The sequence below is a fragment of the Callorhinus ursinus genome, unplaced genomic scaffold (genome assembly GCF_003265705.2).
Source record: "Callorhinus ursinus isolate GAN/ISIS: 27379988/994484 unplaced genomic scaffold, GSC_fseal_2.0 scaffold10, whole genome shotgun sequence".
In the NCBI taxonomy this organism is placed as follows: domain Eukaryota; kingdom Metazoa; phylum Chordata; class Mammalia; order Carnivora; family Otariidae; genus Callorhinus; species Callorhinus ursinus.
This window is the reverse complement of record NW_027397072.1, coordinates 80,775,029-80,793,351: the sequence shown is the minus strand read 5'-3', so window position 1 is coordinate 80,793,351 and position 18,323 is coordinate 80,775,029. Positions and strand designations below refer to the sequence as shown.

Here is an 18,323-nt window from a genome sequence, read left to right as displayed (position 1 = left end):
TTCTTTCTTTCTTTCTTTCTTTCTTTCTTTCTTTCTTTCTTTCTTTCATTCATCACTGTGCTTATCTGGATATACACAGCCACAGTCCCTGCCATCATCAAGGTCCTTTTTCTAGGAAAAAGGATTTTAAGCTTCTTTTGAAACATTTTCTTTTCAGTCTCAACAGAATCTCAGTATGCATGTAGTCACATATAAATCAGAGAAGTGATGTTTTAGTAGCAGACCCTAATTTCATGATTTCTAGTTGGTAATATTTATTTTGAAATACTAATTCATTTATTCTCCTCTCTATGCCCACATCACCCCCACACCCCTCCCCAATTCAAGCAGGTGCAGAGCTTGATGTTTCTTTGCCTCTGGAGGTTTTGCCTAGCGGACAAGAGAAGCTGTTCTCGGGTGCTTCCACCCTTTGAAGGCATCCTAGCCAGTGTTACAGAAAGGGTAATCCTCTGAGGAGCCTGTGAGGTAGTTAGAAATAGTAATTCATGGGCCCCACCCCGCCTCTGGAATCAGAATCTCTGTGGGTAAGGCCCAGGACACTCTTTCAACAAGTTCTTTAGGCAATGAGTATACACATTAACTGAGAGGAGCTGGGTTAGGGATTAGGGGAGGGATTCCAGAGACAGAGGAGTGAGTCACACACCTTTGAGAGTAAGGAGGAAGACAGGGAGCCAGTCCCCGGGAACATGCAAGCCTCCAAGGCCGTACCAAGAAGGTGCTGAGGTCTCAGGTGAGGTGACACTGGGGGTCCCAGCCCTGCCAAACCTTCTCCTGCCCCCATAATAGGCAGGGAAAGAGTATGTAAACAGAATTCATGGCACCACCAAAGACCTTGACAGTGAGCGGTTCATGTGTCCACAATGGGTTGGACCCCATGGGAGCCTACTGCACTTTGAAGGGCCCTATGCTGACTGAGACAGTCATCATGGTACAGAGCCGAAGTCTCATTTTATTTATTTATTTAATTTTATTTTTATCTTTATTTTTTTAAGGTCAGGCCCTGCTATGACTCACTTTGGAAAACCGGACTTGGACTCCTGTAGCCATTACATCTGCCTAGAATCCAACACAGAGAAGCAGAATTGGAGTTTGGAGTGAGTGTGGCTACAATGAAGAGGAAGGAGGTAGGAATCCACCTGTGGGATCTTGCTCAAAATTTCCCTCGCCCACATGCTCCTCCCACAGACCTGGCACAGGGCTTCCCATAAGCAAGGCAGAATGCCGAGAAAGGGGGCCACAGACCTAGATACTTTCAGTGTCAGCCAAGAAACAGATGTGGTAAGGTTGAAAGTGTTAAGTCATATCATAACTTGGGGGGTGCAGAGAAAATGTATGCCTTAGGTTGCTTACCCGGAAGCAAACCTTGAGATGTGTTTTTTGTTTCTAGGGGGTTTTTTTGTCTTGTTTTGTTTTTTTGCCACTTCACCCATATGGAAGTTTATCTGCAGGATAACTACCTAGAAGTAGAAATGCTGAGTAGGTAAATTTGTATATTTTCTTAATTTTTAAATTTTTTAGATCTTTTGATCCCCTTCACCCCTTTCTCCCACCACCTAACCCCCACATTTGGCAACCACAATCTGTGAGCTTGGTTGTGGGTTTTTTTATTTTTTAGATTCTGCATGTATGAGAGAGCATATAGTATGCCTTTCTCTGTCTAAGTTCACTGAGCGTAATGGCTTTGAGGTCCATCCACGTTGTCATGAATGACAAAATTTCATTTTTTATGGCTGAATAATATTCCTCTGTGTGTGTGTGTGTGTGTGTGTGTGTGTGTGTGTGTGTGTGTACACACCACAATTTCTTTATCCATTCATCCGTTGATGGACACTTAGGTTGTTTCCATATCCTGTCTATTGTAAATAATGCTACAATGAACATGGGGTTGCATGTATCTTTTCAAATTAGTGTTTTGTTTTCTTCACATAAGTACCCAGAAATGGAATTGCTGGATCACGTGGTAGTTCTATTTTTAATTTTTTGAGGAACCTCCATACTGTTTTCCACAGTGGCTGCAACAGTTTGCATTCTCACCAACAGTGCATGAGGGCTCCCTTTTCTCTACATCCTCACCAATACTTGTTATTTCTTGCTTTTTTGATAATAGCCAATCTAACCGGGGTGAGCTGATATCTCGCTGTGGCTTGATTAACATTTTCCTGATCACTAGTGAGGTTGAGCGTCTTTTTATGTACCTATTGGCCATCTATCTTCTTTTGAAAAATGACTATTCAGATCTGCCCATTTTTAAATCAGATTTTTTTTTTTTTTTGCTGTTGAGTTGTATAATTATATATTTTGGACATTAACCCTTTATCAGATACATGATTTGCAAATATTTTCTCCCATTCAGTAGGTTTCTTTTTTACTTTGTTGATGATTTCCCTTGCTGTGCAGGAGCTTTTTAGTTTGATGTAGTCTCACTTGTTTATTTTTGCTTATGTTGCTTTTACTTCTGATCTCAGATTAAAAAAATCATCACCAAGACCTATGTCAAGGAGCTTATAAGTTTTATGGTTTCAGGTCTTACACTCATGTTTTTAATACATTTTGAGTTAATTTTTGTGTATGGTATAAGATTGTGGTCTAGTTTCATTTTTTTGCCTGTGGCTGTCCAGTTTTCCCAGCACCATTTACTGAAGAGACTACCCCTTTCCCATTGTATATTCTTGGCTTCTTTATCATAAATTAATTGGTCATACATGGATGGGTTTATTTCTAGACTATCTATTCCGATCATTGACCCCTGTGTCTGTTTTTATGCTGATACCATACTGTTTTAGTAAGCATAGTTTTGTAATACAGTTTGAAGTCAGGGAATGTGAGGCATCCAGCTTTTTTGTTCCTTCTCAAGATTGTTTCGGCTATTCAGGGTCTTCTGTGGCTCCACACAAACTTTAGGATTGTTTGTTCTATTTCTGTGAAAAATGCCATTAGAATTTTGATGGGGATGTCACCAAATCTGTAGATTGCTTTGGGTAGTAAATTCTTCCAATCCATGAGCCCGGAGTATCTTTCCATTAATTTTTTGTCATCTTCAGTTTCTTTCCTTAATGTCTTGTAGTTTTCAGTATGCGGGTTTTTTACTTCCCTGGTTATATTTATTCCTAGGTCTTTTATTCTTTTTTGTTGCAGTTGTAAATAGGGTTGTTTTCTTAACTTCTCTTTCTGATGGTTCACTATTAGTGCATAAAAATGCAACAGATTTTTGTGTATTGATTTTGTATCCTGCAACGTTACCAAATTTATTAGTTCAAACAGTTTTTTGATGGAGTCTTTAGGGTTTTCTATGAAAGAAGAGCTATTACAACTGATATCACAGAAATACAAAGGGTCATAAGCAATAACTGAACAATTACACTCCAACAATTGGACAACCTAGAAGAAATGGATAAACTCCTAGAAACATACCAGCCTACCTAGACTGAATCATGAATAAATGGAAAATCTGAATACTAGTAAGGAAATTGAATCAGTAATCCAAAACCTCCCCCAAACAAAAGCCCCAGACCAGATGGCTCCATTGGTGAATTCTACCAAACATTCAAAGAAGAATGAATACCAATCCTTCTCAAACTCTTCCAAAAAATAGAACAGGAGGGAACTCTTCCAAACTCATTTTATGAAGTCTGCATTACCAAAACCAGACAAAGATGCCACAGGAAAAGAAAATTACAAGCCAATATCCCTGATGAACATAGATTTAAAAATCCTCAACAAAATATTAACAAACTGAATTCAGCAATACATTAAAAGGATCATATGCTGAGTGCCTCGGTTGAGCATCTGGCTCTTGGTTTTGGGTTAGGTTGTGATTTCATGGGTCATGGGATCAGCCCCGCATTGGGCTCTGCACTCAGCAGGAGTCTGAAGATTCTCTCCCTCTGCTCCTCCCTCCTCAAATAAATAAATAAATAAATCTTTTAAAAAATCATACACCGTGATTGAGTGGGATGTATTCCAGGGATGTCAGGCTGGCTCAACATCTGCAAGTTAGTCAGTATGATACACCACATTAACAAAATGAGGTATTAAAAATCATATGATCCTCTTAATGGATATAGAAAAAGCATTTGATAAAATTCAACATCCATTTATGATAAAAACTCTCAACAAAGTGGGTATAGAGGGAACATTCTTCAACATATTAAAGTCATACATGACAACCCACAGCTAACATCATACTTGAAAAACTGAAAGCTTTTCCTCAAGACAAGATGCCCACTATTGCCACTTTTATTCAACATAGTATTGGAAGTCCCAGCCAGAGCAATTAGGTAAGAGAAGAAATAAAAGGCATCCAAATTGGAAAGGAAGAAATAAAACTGTCACCATTTGCAGATGACATGATTTATTTAAAAAAAAAAAAAAGCCACTATCCAAAAGAACAAAGAACTGGAGAATTCTCATATACCTAAGGTTGTAACGTTGTAAATGAGATTCTTTGCCAATGCATGTATTATAAAGTCTATAAGTGAGGCAAAGAACCACTCAAAATTCTTGCACTGGGGATTATGAATGACCCTGTCAGTCTTACATCAGCCTCACCCTCTAAGCTATTTCTTTATTAGGGATTCTTTTGCACACTGAAGATCTCCAGTCACACAAATAACAGTGTCATGTGAGTAGGCCTAGGTAGAGTTACAACTTTCTTAATAAATAGCATTTTAGAAAAATATCTATAGAGGTGGAAAAAAACTTTATCCAGTCACAGGCAAAAGAGAAAGGAAGGAAGGAAGGAAGGGAGGGAGGGAGGAAGGAAAGAACAAAAGAAAAAAGTTTATGTTGGTAGCATAATTAGTCTCTGGTGTGAATAAAATAAAATTTGGTATATTACACATTTAAATAACTTTTTAATTATTTAAAATTAATCTGAGAGTACTCTCAGATACTGCGGGTGGAATGAAATTTGGTAAAACCTCTGTGGGGAGAGCATTATGGGAATATCTACCCAAATTACAAATGCACTCACCTTTGCACCCACCAATTCTACCTCTAGAAAAGTTTTTAATTACAACTTTGAACTCCATTAGAAATAATAATATATTACAGCCAATATGGGGGCTGTAATATGGGGGCTCTGGCAAAATAAGTCATCTATAAGCATAATGCTACAGTTTATCCTTTCTAAGCGGCAAGGCCCAAATCCAGGTACTCAAGGTTAAAATCCAGGTACCAGGAAGAGTAGTGGTTCTCAAATGTGGGTGTGCATCAAAATCACCCGGAGGGCTTGTCAAAACAGGAACAGCTGGGGGCGCCTGGGTGACTCAGTTAAGCGTCTGCCCTCCGCTCAGTCATGGTCCCAGGGTCCTGGGATCAAGCCCCGCATCCGGCTCCCTGCTCCGCGGGCAGCCTGCTTCTCCCTCTCCCACTCCCCCTGCTTGTGTTCCCTCTCTTCGCCGTCTCTGTCAAATAAATAAATAAAATCTTTAAGAAAAAAAAAGAATTTGCATTTCTAACAAATTCCCAGGTAATACCAATAATGCTGGTTCAAGGACCACCCTTTGAGAACTACCAGAACCAGTTGTGGTTACCTTCCCTTGCTTGCCTTGACCAGATGTATTTGCAAAGAGGAAATTCCTGGGTGCCTCGCTCAAAGGTCTTCTGGGTTCGGACCAGAGTTGAACTCATTATCCATCTGCTTTTAAACTAGGACTGGCTGTGCATTACAATCATCTAGGGAATTTTTTTTGTAAATTGAGGAGTCCCCAGTCCCACCTTCAGAAAATCTGAATTAATTGATCTGGGTGATTTAACTGGTCTGGGTAAAGCTTACTGGGGCTTCGGTTACCATTTAAGGTAGTGGCTCAACCATGGGTATACAGTTGCAACACCTAAAATCCTTTTAAAGAACATCTAAGCCTGGCTCCATTCCAAACCAATTACCAGAATCTCCAAGGGCAGTAGGCCTTGGGGTTGTTTTGTTGTTCTGTTTGTTTTTAATTAATAGACTTTATATTTTTTAGAGCAGTTTTGTGTTTACAGAAAAATTGAGCAGAAAGTACAAAGAGCTCCCATATACTCCCTCCCCTGTCCCCATGGTTCCGATACTATTCATATCTTGCATTGGTATGGTGTATTAATTACAATTGATGAACATTGATGAATTGATGAATATTGGTACGTTATTCGTAACTAAAGTCCACAGTTTACATCAGGGTTCACTCTTTATGTTGTACAGTTCTAGGGTTTTACCAAATGCATAATTGTCAGGTATCCACCACTGGGGTATCTCACACAATAGTTTCAACCCTGGCATTTTTAAAAGATACCCCAGGAGATTCATCGGTACTGCCAAGCTGAGAACCACTGATTTAACAATTATCAAGGACAAGGAACAAAATAACTGGGTACTTTCTTATGTTTATTTTTAAAAATTCCTCATTTGGTTCCAAGTAATGATCAATAGCAAAATAAGAAGGGACCAGGGGGTCAATTTGAAGTAAAAAGCAGCAAAAAGATACATCCCCAAATAAAACCATTCTCATATTATTTACCAGTCAGATTGGCAAAGGTCAACAAGTTTGACACACATTACTTTGGAGAGTACTCTCAGATACTGCGGGTGGAATGAAATTTGGTAAAACCTCTGTGGGGGAGCATTATGGGAATATCTACCCAAATTACAAATGCACTCACCTTTGCACCCACCAATTCTACCTCTAGAAATCTATCCTATAGATAATATGTAAAGGGACATATGCACAAGGTTCTTTTTTTTTAATGTTTTATTTATTTATTCATGAGAGTCAGAGAAAGAGAGAGAGAGAGGCAGAGGGAGAAGCAGGTTCCCCGCCTAGCAGGGAGCCCAATGTGGGACTCGATCCAGGACCCTGGGATCATGACCTGAGCCGAAGGCAGACGCTTAACTATCTGAGCCACCCAGGTGCCCGCACAAGGTTCTTTATGACAAAATTATTTGTAATGGCATAAGATTGATAATAACCTGAACGTCTGTTAGTTAGGGGCTGGTTAAATAGATGATGGAAAAACTTGAACATACAATGAGATCCCATATAGCCTAAGAAAGGACAAAGATGCTCTTTTATGAATTATTATGCAAAGAGCTTCAACAACAAGTGAAAAATGCAACATGCAAAACAGTGTATAATATTTCACTATTTGTGGAAAAAAGGAGGGATAGAAGGTAAATATATAAATTAATTTGTTGTATAAGTATGGAATTATATTGGAACAATCTACAAGAAACTAGTAATACTAGTTGCCTTGGTTTGGGGTAGCTGGGTCAAGAGTTGCAATGAGCATATTCTTGTATGTTTTGAATTTTGGATCATGAGAATATATTACATTAAAAAGAATTTTTTTAACATACCTACGCCTAGGGTCCAGCAATTTCACTTTTAGGAACTGATCCTATGGGGGAAAACATTAAATGACGGGGTAAATTTTCATTGATAAATATTATATATTTTAAATATTGTAATATTATTTGTAACATCAATAAGGAAAAATTTGTAAGATTTTTTTATATTATGTTTTCATTTATAATATGGAAAAATAGAAAAGAACTTATATGTTCCAAAACAGGATTGATTATAAAAACAGTGCTGCTTTCACGAAATAAGTCAATCAGAGAAGGACAATTATCATATGATCCCACTGATATGAGGAATTTGGGAAACAAGACAGAGGATCATAGGGGAAGGGAGGGAAAAATGAAACAAGACAAAACCAGAGAGGGAGACAAACCATAAGAGACTCTTAATCTTAGGAAACAAACAGAGGGTTGCTGGAGTTGAGGGGGGTGGGAGGGATGGGGTGGCTGGGTGATGGACATTGGGGAGGTATGTGCTATGGTGAGCGCTGTGAATTGTGTAAGACTGATGAATCACAAGGTGCCTGGGTGGCTCAGTCATTAAGCGTCTGCCTTCGGCTCAAGTCATGATCCCAGGGTCCTGGCATCGAGCCCCACATCGGGCTTCCTGCTCGGCGGGAAGTCTGCTTCTCACTCTCCCACTCCCCCTGCTTGTGTTCCTGCTCTCGCTATGTCTTTCTCTGTCAAATAAATAAATAAAATCTTAAAAAAAAAAACAAAACTGATGAATCCCAGACCTGTACCCCTGAAACAAATAATACATTATATGTTCAAAACAAAACAGTGCTGCTTTCAAATGATGAAATACCATGTAGTCATTTAAATGATCTTGGAGAGAGGCGTCTGGGTGGCTCAGTGGGCTAAGCCTCTGCCTTTGGTTCAGGTCATGACCTGGGGGTCCTGGGACTGAGCCCTGCGATGAGCCCCGAGACAAACCCCGAGACAAACTCTGAGACAGGCTCCCTGCTCTGCAGGGACTCTGCTCCTTCTTTTCCCTCTCCTTCTGCCTCTGCCTCTCCCCCTGCTCCTATGCTCTCTCTCCCTCTCTCTCTCTTTCTCTCAAATAAAAAAATAAAATCTTTAAAAAAAATGATCTTGGAGAAATGTATTCATGATGTAGAAAAATGTTCATGAGACTTTGCTGAGTTTTAAAAAGGCAAATAATAAGCACTGTATTTTGTCATTTTAAGAAAATTTATAGGAAAAAATTATAGGGACAAAGAAAAAAGTCTGGAATGTAACCACATTTGACAGTATTTCTCTGGTATCATTATGGTATTTCTAATCTCTTTCAATTTATCTGTATCTTCTGATTTTTTAAAACAATGAACATGTATTATTATGATTAATGAAAGAAAAAAAAAAAAGCCGGGGCACAGATTGTGGTCTCTAAAGAGCACTTCCTACTAAAGGGAAACAAGTGTCCTTAGAGAAATGGCTGATGCTCTGCTGACTACGGAAAGCAGGATAGCTATCAAAGGAGTCAAATGGATTTAGGAGCCAATCTAAAGAGGTTCCCAAGGACTAGCGATGAGGGAATGAATATGGGCTTCAATAAGAATAATAACAGCAAAGGATTAAAACTCATCAAGTATGCATTAATGACAATTTAAAAAGAATTCTCTTGCCTGGATCTATAAAGCAATGGATAGCACATTGGACTTCTAAAAAGAATTCTCTTTGAGGGGGAGTTACGGATTCATTATTCTGAAAACCGATAAATAAAAGAAATATTTCATCTGGCTCTTCTATGTAAATTGTACCTCAGGGTAACCCTTATTTGGTGAGGGGAGGTGTCTCTTTGTAGAAGTGTTCCAGTTAATAAAATGAAGCGGGAATGGGGCACCTTCGTAGCTCAGTCGGTTGAGTGACCGCCTCTTGGTTTTGGCTCAAGGTCATGATCTCAGGGTCCTGGCACCTGGAGCTCAGAGTCAGGCTTTGGGCTCAGCAGGTAGTTTGCTTCTCTCCTCCTCCTACCTGTCCCTCTCTCTGTGCCCCACCTCGATCCCCCCTTACCCCTCCGCCCCCGCTCCTGCCCACGCTCACTCATGCTCTCCCTCTCAAACAAATAAATAAAATCTTTTTTAAAAAGGATTTTATTTATTTATTTTATTTGAGTCAGAGAGAGACTAAGAGAGAGAGAGGTGGGGAGGGGCAGGGGGAGAAGCAGACTTCCCGCAGAGCAGGGAGCCCCATGCGGGGCTCGATCCCAGGACCCCCAGATCATGACCTGAGCCGAAGGCAGACGCTTAACTGCCTGAGCCACCCAGGCGCCCCCAAGTAAATAAATTTTTTTTTAAAACTTATCAAATAAATGACAGAATATCACCATTTTGCAAACAATGAAACAGTAGATTTAGGTAATGATAGCATTAACGGCAACCAACATTGCAATAAAAGAAAAATCAAATCATCCAATTCTTTAAAAAGAAAAAAGGAAACAAGAGACATTTCCACCAAATGCAATGTGTGAACATGTGAACCTTGATGCAAACAAACTGAATGTAAGACACCATTCAGGAGATAACCAGGAAATTTATGCACTGACTGGATATTTGATGCTAAAAAACTGTAGATTACTAGGGCTCCTGGGTGGCTCAGTCAGTTAAGCATCTGCCTTCGGCTCAGGTCATGATCTGGGGGTCCTGGGATCGAGCCCCACATCAGGCTCCCTGCTCTGCAGGAAGCCTGCTTCTCCCTCTCCCACTCCCCCTGCTTGTGTTCCCTCTCTCGCTGTGTCTCTGTCTGTCAAATAAATAAATAAAATCTTAAAAAAAATTCTTAAAACAACAACAAAAAACTGTAGACTTAAATATAATAATACTGTGATTATGTTTTTACTTCTAAAGGTGCATATGACAATGTTTACAAATAAAATATGCCCAGGATTTCCTTTACAATAGTCCAATAGGGGCCATTGGAAATGGCTTAAGGGTATACTTGAAATTAGCCATGACTTGATCATTGTTGAATTGAAGTTGTAAGTGCATACAGCTTCATTATACTAGTCCCTCTACTTTTGGAAACATTTGAAATTTTCTGTAATAAAACAAAAGAAAAAAATAATGAAAGCTGCACTTCCCTTCCCCGTAAAAAGTATGGTGGGGGTGAGGCTTGTCAGCTTTTCTTCTTGGGACAGTAGAAAAGGGGAACTGAAGACGCTGAGTAGCACTTGGCAGCTAGTGTAGGGGAAAAAGGCCCAAGGGTTTGAGCCAGTGGCTGCCGCCTTGGAACCAGCTGCAGCCTGAAGCCGGTGATGAAGAAAGGAAAACCAAGAAGCTGGGGTGAGCCTCAGGGCTTAAGAGCTGCAAGGTCTTAACCTGTTGAACTTTTTTGAGCAACAAGCCTGTAAACAATCTTGAGTCCTTAATTCTGAAACAGGAAAAAAAAAAGAGCTATTTTGCTCATTTAATAAACATGGGTTACACACACGACGCTGTGCTCGCTGAGGTAGGTTCATAAAAACAGCAAAGACACAATCCTTGCCATCATGAAACTCCCAGTGTTGTAAGAAGGCTAAAACACCTCGATTTGGAAAGCAGTATTGCTGGTGTAACATTAATGTGTAAGCATAACATTCACAAGCAACAGGGAAAATAGGAGGAGCATCCAAGTTTTTCTTTAGGAACCAGAGGTTTCACAGAAGAAATAGCTTTTGAGATAAAATTTGAAGACTAAGTTGGTGTTTGCCAGGACCAACAGCCAGAAGCAAGAGGATTTCAGAAAGAAGGAAATGAATTTGCAAGACATAACATGAAACTACAAAGGCATATTCTGGGAACTACAAGTACTTGTTTTGCTAGAGCCTAATGTAGGGGTCTTAGGACCTATTCTCCAGCCTGCCATGAAGATAACTTATTTCCCTTATTCTAGACCTGGGACAAGGGGAAGGCCTTAAGCTTTCGTTTAAGTGTTTAAAACTGGTTTCCTGTTGGGAAAGGGACCGGAGATCCCACTTCGAGGGGAGGTACGGATTGTGGGCCAGACTGCATTTTAGAACAATTTTAAGATGCAGTCCAAGAGAGGCTGATAACAAAAGGGAAATTGAGAAGTGTTTTGTTTTGTTTTTTTTAAGGATTTTATTTGAGAAAGACAACGAACGGTGGGGAGGGGCAGAGGGAGAGGGAAAAGCAGACTCCCCGCTGAGTGGGGAGCTCTATGCCCAGCTGGATCCCAGGACCCTGAGCCTGGACTCATGATCTGAGCCGAAAGCAGACCCTCAACTGACTGAGCCACCCAGGCGCCCGAAAATTGAGAAGGTTTAAGGCCCAAGAGAAACCCTTGCTGAGTGGCAACATTCTACTTCCCTCAATTATAGATCTTTGTAGAAGGAGGAAGATGAGTCAGTCAGAAATGAATGGTCTAAACTTTTCCTGCAGCAGCAAGGTTTTGTATCCACGGCAGTTTTAAATGGACTACCTCCCAGCATTTATTTTCAAGCAAATCCTTTTCTTTTTTATTTATTGTTGTACAATGTAAGCGCTCATCTAAAGAGGCAGTTTGATGCACTTATTTCAAAACTACTGATTATACCTAAAATACCGTAATAGAAAACGTTGCTGTGAGTGCAGTGCTGGAAAGAAGCGACAAGAAATCAGGTAGCATTACAAAATCGGTCCCAAAAAGTGGATGGAAAACACGAGTAGATTGGTTCTAGACAAGCAAGGCCTCTGCCAAGAGCCTTGCACTGCACTGTAAATTCTTCATAAACATCCGCTGGGCGACTTTACATAACAGCGCTCCCACGCCTCTCGACTCGCTCCCGACGGTCGTTTCCCCCGGCTTCGGGGTGCCCTCGAGGTCCGGTTACACAAGATCGGGCCCTGGTCACCGCACCGTGCGTGGCGCAAGACGTCGCGTGAGCTGCTCGTACCGGTCCCTGCATCCACGGGATCCTTGGGGTCGCGGACCTCCTGGCTGCGAGCGATCGGTCACGTTCAGGGACCAGGCGGAGGGGGCAGCCTCTAGCCCGCGCACGTAGCGCCGGGGTCCGGGCGGGTAAGGGCCAGGGAAGGCCCCGCCCCAGTCTCCGCCCCCTCCCCCACTCCTCCAGGTGCGCGTGCGCCGCGGCCCCGCCCGCCACCCGGCCTGGCTCTCCGCCCGCTGGGCGGCAAGCCCCAGCTTTTTTACGCTTTTCAGCGGCCTCCCACGCGCGCAGCTGCAGCCGCGGACTCCTCCTTGTCAGCCCGGCGGTGGGGTCATGGCGTGGCGGCGGCGGCCCGAGGCCGGCGTCGGGGCCCGCGGCGCGCTGGTGCTGCTGGCGCTGGCCCTGTACGCGCCCGGGGCCAGGGGCCGGGCGCTCGAGTGGTACTCGGCCGTGGTGAGCACCGAGTACGTGGACCCGCACACGAACCGCACCGTGTGGAGCGTCTCGGAGAGCGCCCGCTTCGGCGACAGTTCGCCCAAGGAGGGCGCGCAGGGCCTGGTGGGCGTCCCGCGCGCGGCGGACCGCGACCCCGAGGGCTGCGCGCCCGACACTCGCTTTCTCGTGCCAGCGCCCGGCGGCCGGGGCGACGCGCCCTGGGTCGCCCTGGTGGCGCGCGGGGGCTGCACCTTCAAGGACAAGGTGCTGGTGGCGGCGCGGAGGAACGCCTCGGCCGTGGTCCTCTACAACGAGGAGGGCCACGGGAACCTCACCACGCCCATGTCCCACGCGGGTGAGCCGAGGCTGGGGGCTGTGGGGAGGCGGCGGGAGGAACTCTGCAGCTTAGTCATGGCCGACGGCCCTCTCGTCCTCGGCCTTGATCCCCAGGGGCAAGCCGCGAAGGGGCTTGGGGGCGCGACTCTGATGGCTTCTGGCGGTCAGGAACTGGGAGGGAAGCTCTGGAGGTGCGCGCCGTGACCCCCCGGGGCTCTGTGGGCAGGTAGGAAGGCCTCCAGACAAGATTAGATCTTCGCTTTGGGCCCTTCAGGTGTAGGGAGGCGCCCTCTGAAGGAGGGCAGCGGGGAGAACGAAAGAAATTAAAAGCCACCCAAAGAGGGTTGTGGTGGAAAGTCTCATGATTGCTAATCATGGGTCCCTTTCCATTCATCGTTTTTACAGTCAGGTGAGGTAGGAATCCAAGGTCTGGCAGTCCCTTCACCAGTGTCAAGTGGTGGCTTGGTCGAACTCTGGTTTCTCCACTTTCATAGAACGTGTCTGAGTATTCTGAACTTTTGAGTCAGAAAATCTGGACTTAACTGAGTCAGAAAACCTGGATTTAAGTGCGGATATGTTTTCTCACTTCCTACATGTAAGGCTATAATACTGGCTCTACTGCCAGTCAGCTTCCTTGAGTCTAGAGTTTAGATGAAATTTTTCAGGTTGTATTCATTCAGGAAAAGGTCTTGCTCTTTGCCAGGGGACACTTCCCATACCTATTCCCCAGGGCAACAGGTTGCATTTTCAAGCACTGATGATAGTTTGAGAGTCTTATTTTGCAAGACGTCCTCCTCAGAACTGAAATATGAATGTTATAGGACCTGTACCCAGCAGAGTGAACATATTTCTGTTAGGATTTCTAAGAGCATGACTCATTCTGCATTTATTGTGATTAAAGTCTTTTTTTAAAGTTTCTGCTGCTGCAAGTCAGACATCCTTTTTCCTATACTTTTGTATTTCATTCTGCTTTGATTTCTTAAAGGCAAGTTCAAACTTAACACAATGAGGACAGAAAGGGACTTTGGATTTGGCCTGTTTTAGCTGTGATGGGAATAGAAATCAGTTGAGAGGTGAGAAAATGGAGACTGTTAGAACAACTCTTTTAAGAAGGTTGACTCTGGAGCGCCTGGGTGGCTCAGTTGGTTAAGCGATTGCCTTCGGCTCAGGTCATGATCCTGGAGTCCCGGGATCGAGTCCCGCATCGGGCTCCCCGCTCAGTGGGGAGTCTGCTTCTCCCTCTGACCCTCTTCCCTCTCGCGCAATCTCTCATTTTCTCTCTCTCTCTCAAATAAATAAATAAAATCTTTAAAAAAAAAAAAAGGTTGACTCTGAGGGCTCAAGGTGTGCTGAGAAGTGTGCAGAAACTATAGGGCAAGGGAGGGTTGGGGTGGACGATGGTAGGGCATATTGAAATTGGTTGGGAGTGATGTGGTAGAGATCCAGGATAGAGAAGAGGTAACTGCAAGAGTCGGGTCTTGAAGAAGGCCATGTCTAGGATATTGTGGAGGGGTGACCTCAGACAGTAGAAGGGAAGTTCTCAGTTGCAACAGAGGGAAGTGGTTTTGGAAGAGGAAATGGGAGCAGAAGCTTATGTGGTGGCATTGTGTGAGGCACCGCCTCCGGTGCCGCTATTCCAGTGACTATAAGTCTACCAAGTTGTCATTGTACCCAAGCCATGTTTCCATAAAACTACCATGAAAAGCCCTGTCAGATTTCAGGGACCATTCCTGATACATCCTATCAATGGTGTTTTCCCAATTTTAGTAGATCTGTCTAGGAAAAGAGGTTAATGTGTCAGGATTCTCTGATTCTGGGTCCTTGCAGTCTCTTCTGAGCGTGTAACATCTTCATTTGGACCTTTTCTTTTCAATGGCTGGCGCGTCGGCTACCGTTTTCTAAATCTGTTTACTGCATTTTTTGATAATGATGTTACATTTTTCCAGGCTAATAGCACTTGCTCTAACCATGGATCGGCCACCTTGCTTGCTTATATTATTTGACATAATTTAGCCAGGCCCCGAAAAACACCTCATTGATGTTTATTTTAAATCCTCATGAGTTTCTCTTCTATTATCAATGCCCATTCGAGTCTTTTTACTGTGAGAATCATTCTTTTTGAGAAAAAAGACAAAAGTAACAGCTTTAGCAATTTTTTTTTTTTTAATGTGTGAAAGTACCCAGTGTGTAGGCACTGTGTTCAGTGCTCTCCATACAGCGGTTTACTTAACCCTCCGGACAACCTTTTCATGTAGGTACTTTAACTCCATTTTATGGATGAGGAAACTGGTCCATGGTAACAGGAGGGTCTGTATATAGCCAGATCATTCTTTGTTGTGGGAGGGGCTGTCCTGTGCATTATAGGATGTTTAGCATCCCTGGCCTCTACCTACCAGATTCCAACAGTACTCCTCCAGTTGTGACTACCAGAAATGTCACCAGGTAATACCAAATGTCTGGGGGGGCGGGGGAGGGAAGTGATGACAGAATCATCCAATGTTTTGAACCACTGACTTAAAGGGAGATTAATTTGGTAGCATTGTGACCAGTGGATTAAACAGAGGAAAGCCTACAGAGACTCTAGTCTGTTGGGCTGATCCAAATAGAAATAAAGTTGACCCTTGAACAGCACAAGGCTTAGAGGCACCAACCCCCCATGCAGTGGAAAATCTGTGTATAACTTTTGACTCCCCCAAAACTTAACCACTAATAGCCTCCTGTTGACTGGGCATTTTACCAATAACATAAACAGTCAATTAAACTCATGTTTTGTATGTTATTTGTCTTGCATACTGGATTCTTACAATAAGCTAGAGGGAAGAAAATGTTACATTAAAATCATAAGAGAAAATACATTGACTATACTATACTGGAAAAAAAAATTCTTGCATAAGTTAACCCAGACGTTTCAAACCCGTGTTGTTCAAGGGTCAACTGTATAAGGGCCAATACTGTAGTGGTGACTATAGAAATGGAAAGGAATGACCTTCACAGAACTTGGCCCAACTGGGAACAAGGGTACAAATGTATCATGACTTTTTGAGAATGGAATAGCATTAAGAATGGAATGAATGGAATTAAGTCAGAAGACAAACTGGCTTTGACATATTTGAATTTGAAATGTTATACAGAACCTTGAATGTAGCTCAAGTTAGGTTTCTTGGATTTTGTCAGAATGTGCTGGAGGCAGTAAAAACCGCAGATACCAGTGGTTTCAATGTTCCCGTGTAGCACTGGGGTTCTGCAAAATAGGTAGAGGTGGCTCCTTGTAAAACTGAATCGTGATAGTCTTTTCCCAAATCTCAGGGAGAATTTCTCCAGTTTTTCTTAAGCCTATTGCTTGACTCTCCTAAATCCAGTACAGGATACTTTGGGTATAAATCAGTGTTTTATCATGGTTCTAAAAATAAAATCATGACTTTAAGATAATCTATCAGAACAACTGTAAGGACTGTTAAGCTAATTAATTCCCTGTTAATTAATCTTAGTTAATTCTCTTTACTTTAGCAGACAGAATAATTTTCTGAGTAGCCACTTTGGCCTAAGTATTGTGCTTGCTAAGGCATAGAAATGCCTAAGACACATGCCTGCCTTTGAGGAGTTTGTGACCTGATGGGAGCGATAAACAACTTTCCAGACAATATGGTTGGGACCTTGATGGAATTACATGCACGGATGCTTAGGAAGCATAAAGGAAGGACATCTAAAGCAGATACTGCAAGGGTGACTAGTAGTTAGTTTGACCAAGATGAGTAAAAATTGATACAAGTCAAATCATTAAAAGTTTTTATAGATTATTGACTTTAGTGTAATTATTGTTGGTTAATAAATAGGACGATCCTTTAGCTGAAATCTTGGCATGGCCTTTTAAGGATAGATTCATTCATTCACTCTGTATACAGTTAATTTTATTCATTCTGTTAACAGCTGTTTACTGAGTGCCAAGTACTGGCAAGGCTTAGAGCTATGTTTGAAGAAGGGGCCAGAGTTGGGGTGGAGGGAGACGACAAAAACGTAAAAGTCCCCAGTGTTATAGAAGATGTGCATTTTGCATTTGCAGAGCATGGTAAATAGTTTTTTATGAATAACAAATTTTTGATGATGTTTAATGCTGTACTCAAATGATCCAAAAATGTGGATTTGAATTAATGTATTGTGGTGCTGTAGGAAGTCAGAAATGGCACTCACAGGCACACTTAGAAGGTGGGATTAACTAAGATGGTTCCCAGAAAGATTGAGTTTTGAAAGACAGGTTGATGGAGAAGCTGCCTCTGGGTGTGTATGGTGTGTGCAAGGGGGGTTGGGCTGTAGGACATTTCTTGGTGGTGGGAACAACATTGCAAAAGGCTGAATCCCTGAAATAAAGTAATGCCTTTAGGAACCCTGCAAAGAGCTGTATATGCAACAAATACAAAATATTTCTGAGCAAGTCAAATTATCCAAAACATAATTTAAATTTCCAAGAAAAGAATTACATTTGTTTTTGTGTCCTCCTGACACTCCGTAGCCCACCATAAAAACATTTCTGTTTTGCATAATAGCTTTAAATTTGGGGGACATTTGCATTCATATCGGGTGTACTATTTCTATTAATATTCTCCTTATTGGGGCATTTCAGCTATACTACTTGAAGATAAGCCCATTTTTTCAGATAGATTCATGCATACAGAAACTCTTCTATGGGTCACCACTGCGTACTTGGCTACAAAAACTAATAAATAAGAACAGGTAGTACTCGTCTAGTGAGGGAGAGAGACCTATAAAGAAGTTGTAGTTGGTGTTTTATACACTTGCTAGAGCTGTATCTAAGAGGAACTGGTGCATTGCAGGCCTAAAGGGGTGGGTGGTGCCAAGAAGCCTTGAGTTGAGCTTGTGTTGAATTTTGAAGATTTGACCAAGAATTTTCCAGGTTAGGGGGCAGAAGGTGGAGAGGGTATGGAAGTGATGAGAAAGAAAGAAAACCTGAAATTTAACGGTACTCTTTTGCTGGGACTCTAAAATGTATTTCTTGCTGCCTGAATTAGTTTTCTAGAGCAGAAATCTAATCTTCCACTTTAAATATTTCAGTAGTTCCCACCCCCTTCAAAAGAATGCTGAAATCTATATAATTTCCTTTGGGAGGAGAGAAATGGTACGCTAGACTCACAGGTAACCTCAAGAATTTTGAACCTGTTGACCAAGACAGGATTTCTTAACTTTTTTGTGTTTGATCAAGTGGTAAGCGGAACACAAGCATTTGAACGGAAACAAATATATGCAATTTTATTTCTGGCACAGTAGAGTTTTATATTTATGGACAGTTTGGCTTGCTAAAGAGTACTATATTTGGTATTTATTATTTGATAAGTA

General features: G+C 42.2%; 1 protein-coding gene across 4 annotated transcripts in view; it reads left to right on the top strand.

Moving 5' to 3' along the window:
* Nucleotides 1-12,400: 12,400 nt before the first annotated feature.
* Nucleotides 12,401-18,323, top strand: part of RNF149 (ring finger protein 149) — a 40,476-nt gene continuing 34,553 nt past the window's right edge. For 3 of the 4 annotated variants that reach the window (XM_025869032.2, XM_025869031.2, XM_025869030.2), the window contains exon 1: nucleotides 12,412-12,993. In XM_025869032.2, the coding sequence (XP_025724817.1) occupies nucleotides 12,537-12,993 (457 nt within the window). In that variant the 5' untranslated portion in view covers nucleotides 12,412-12,536. Of the gene's footprint in view, nucleotides 12,994-18,323 lie in introns of all 4 variants that reach the window. The other variant, XM_073897871.1, reaches the window with a different exon arrangement.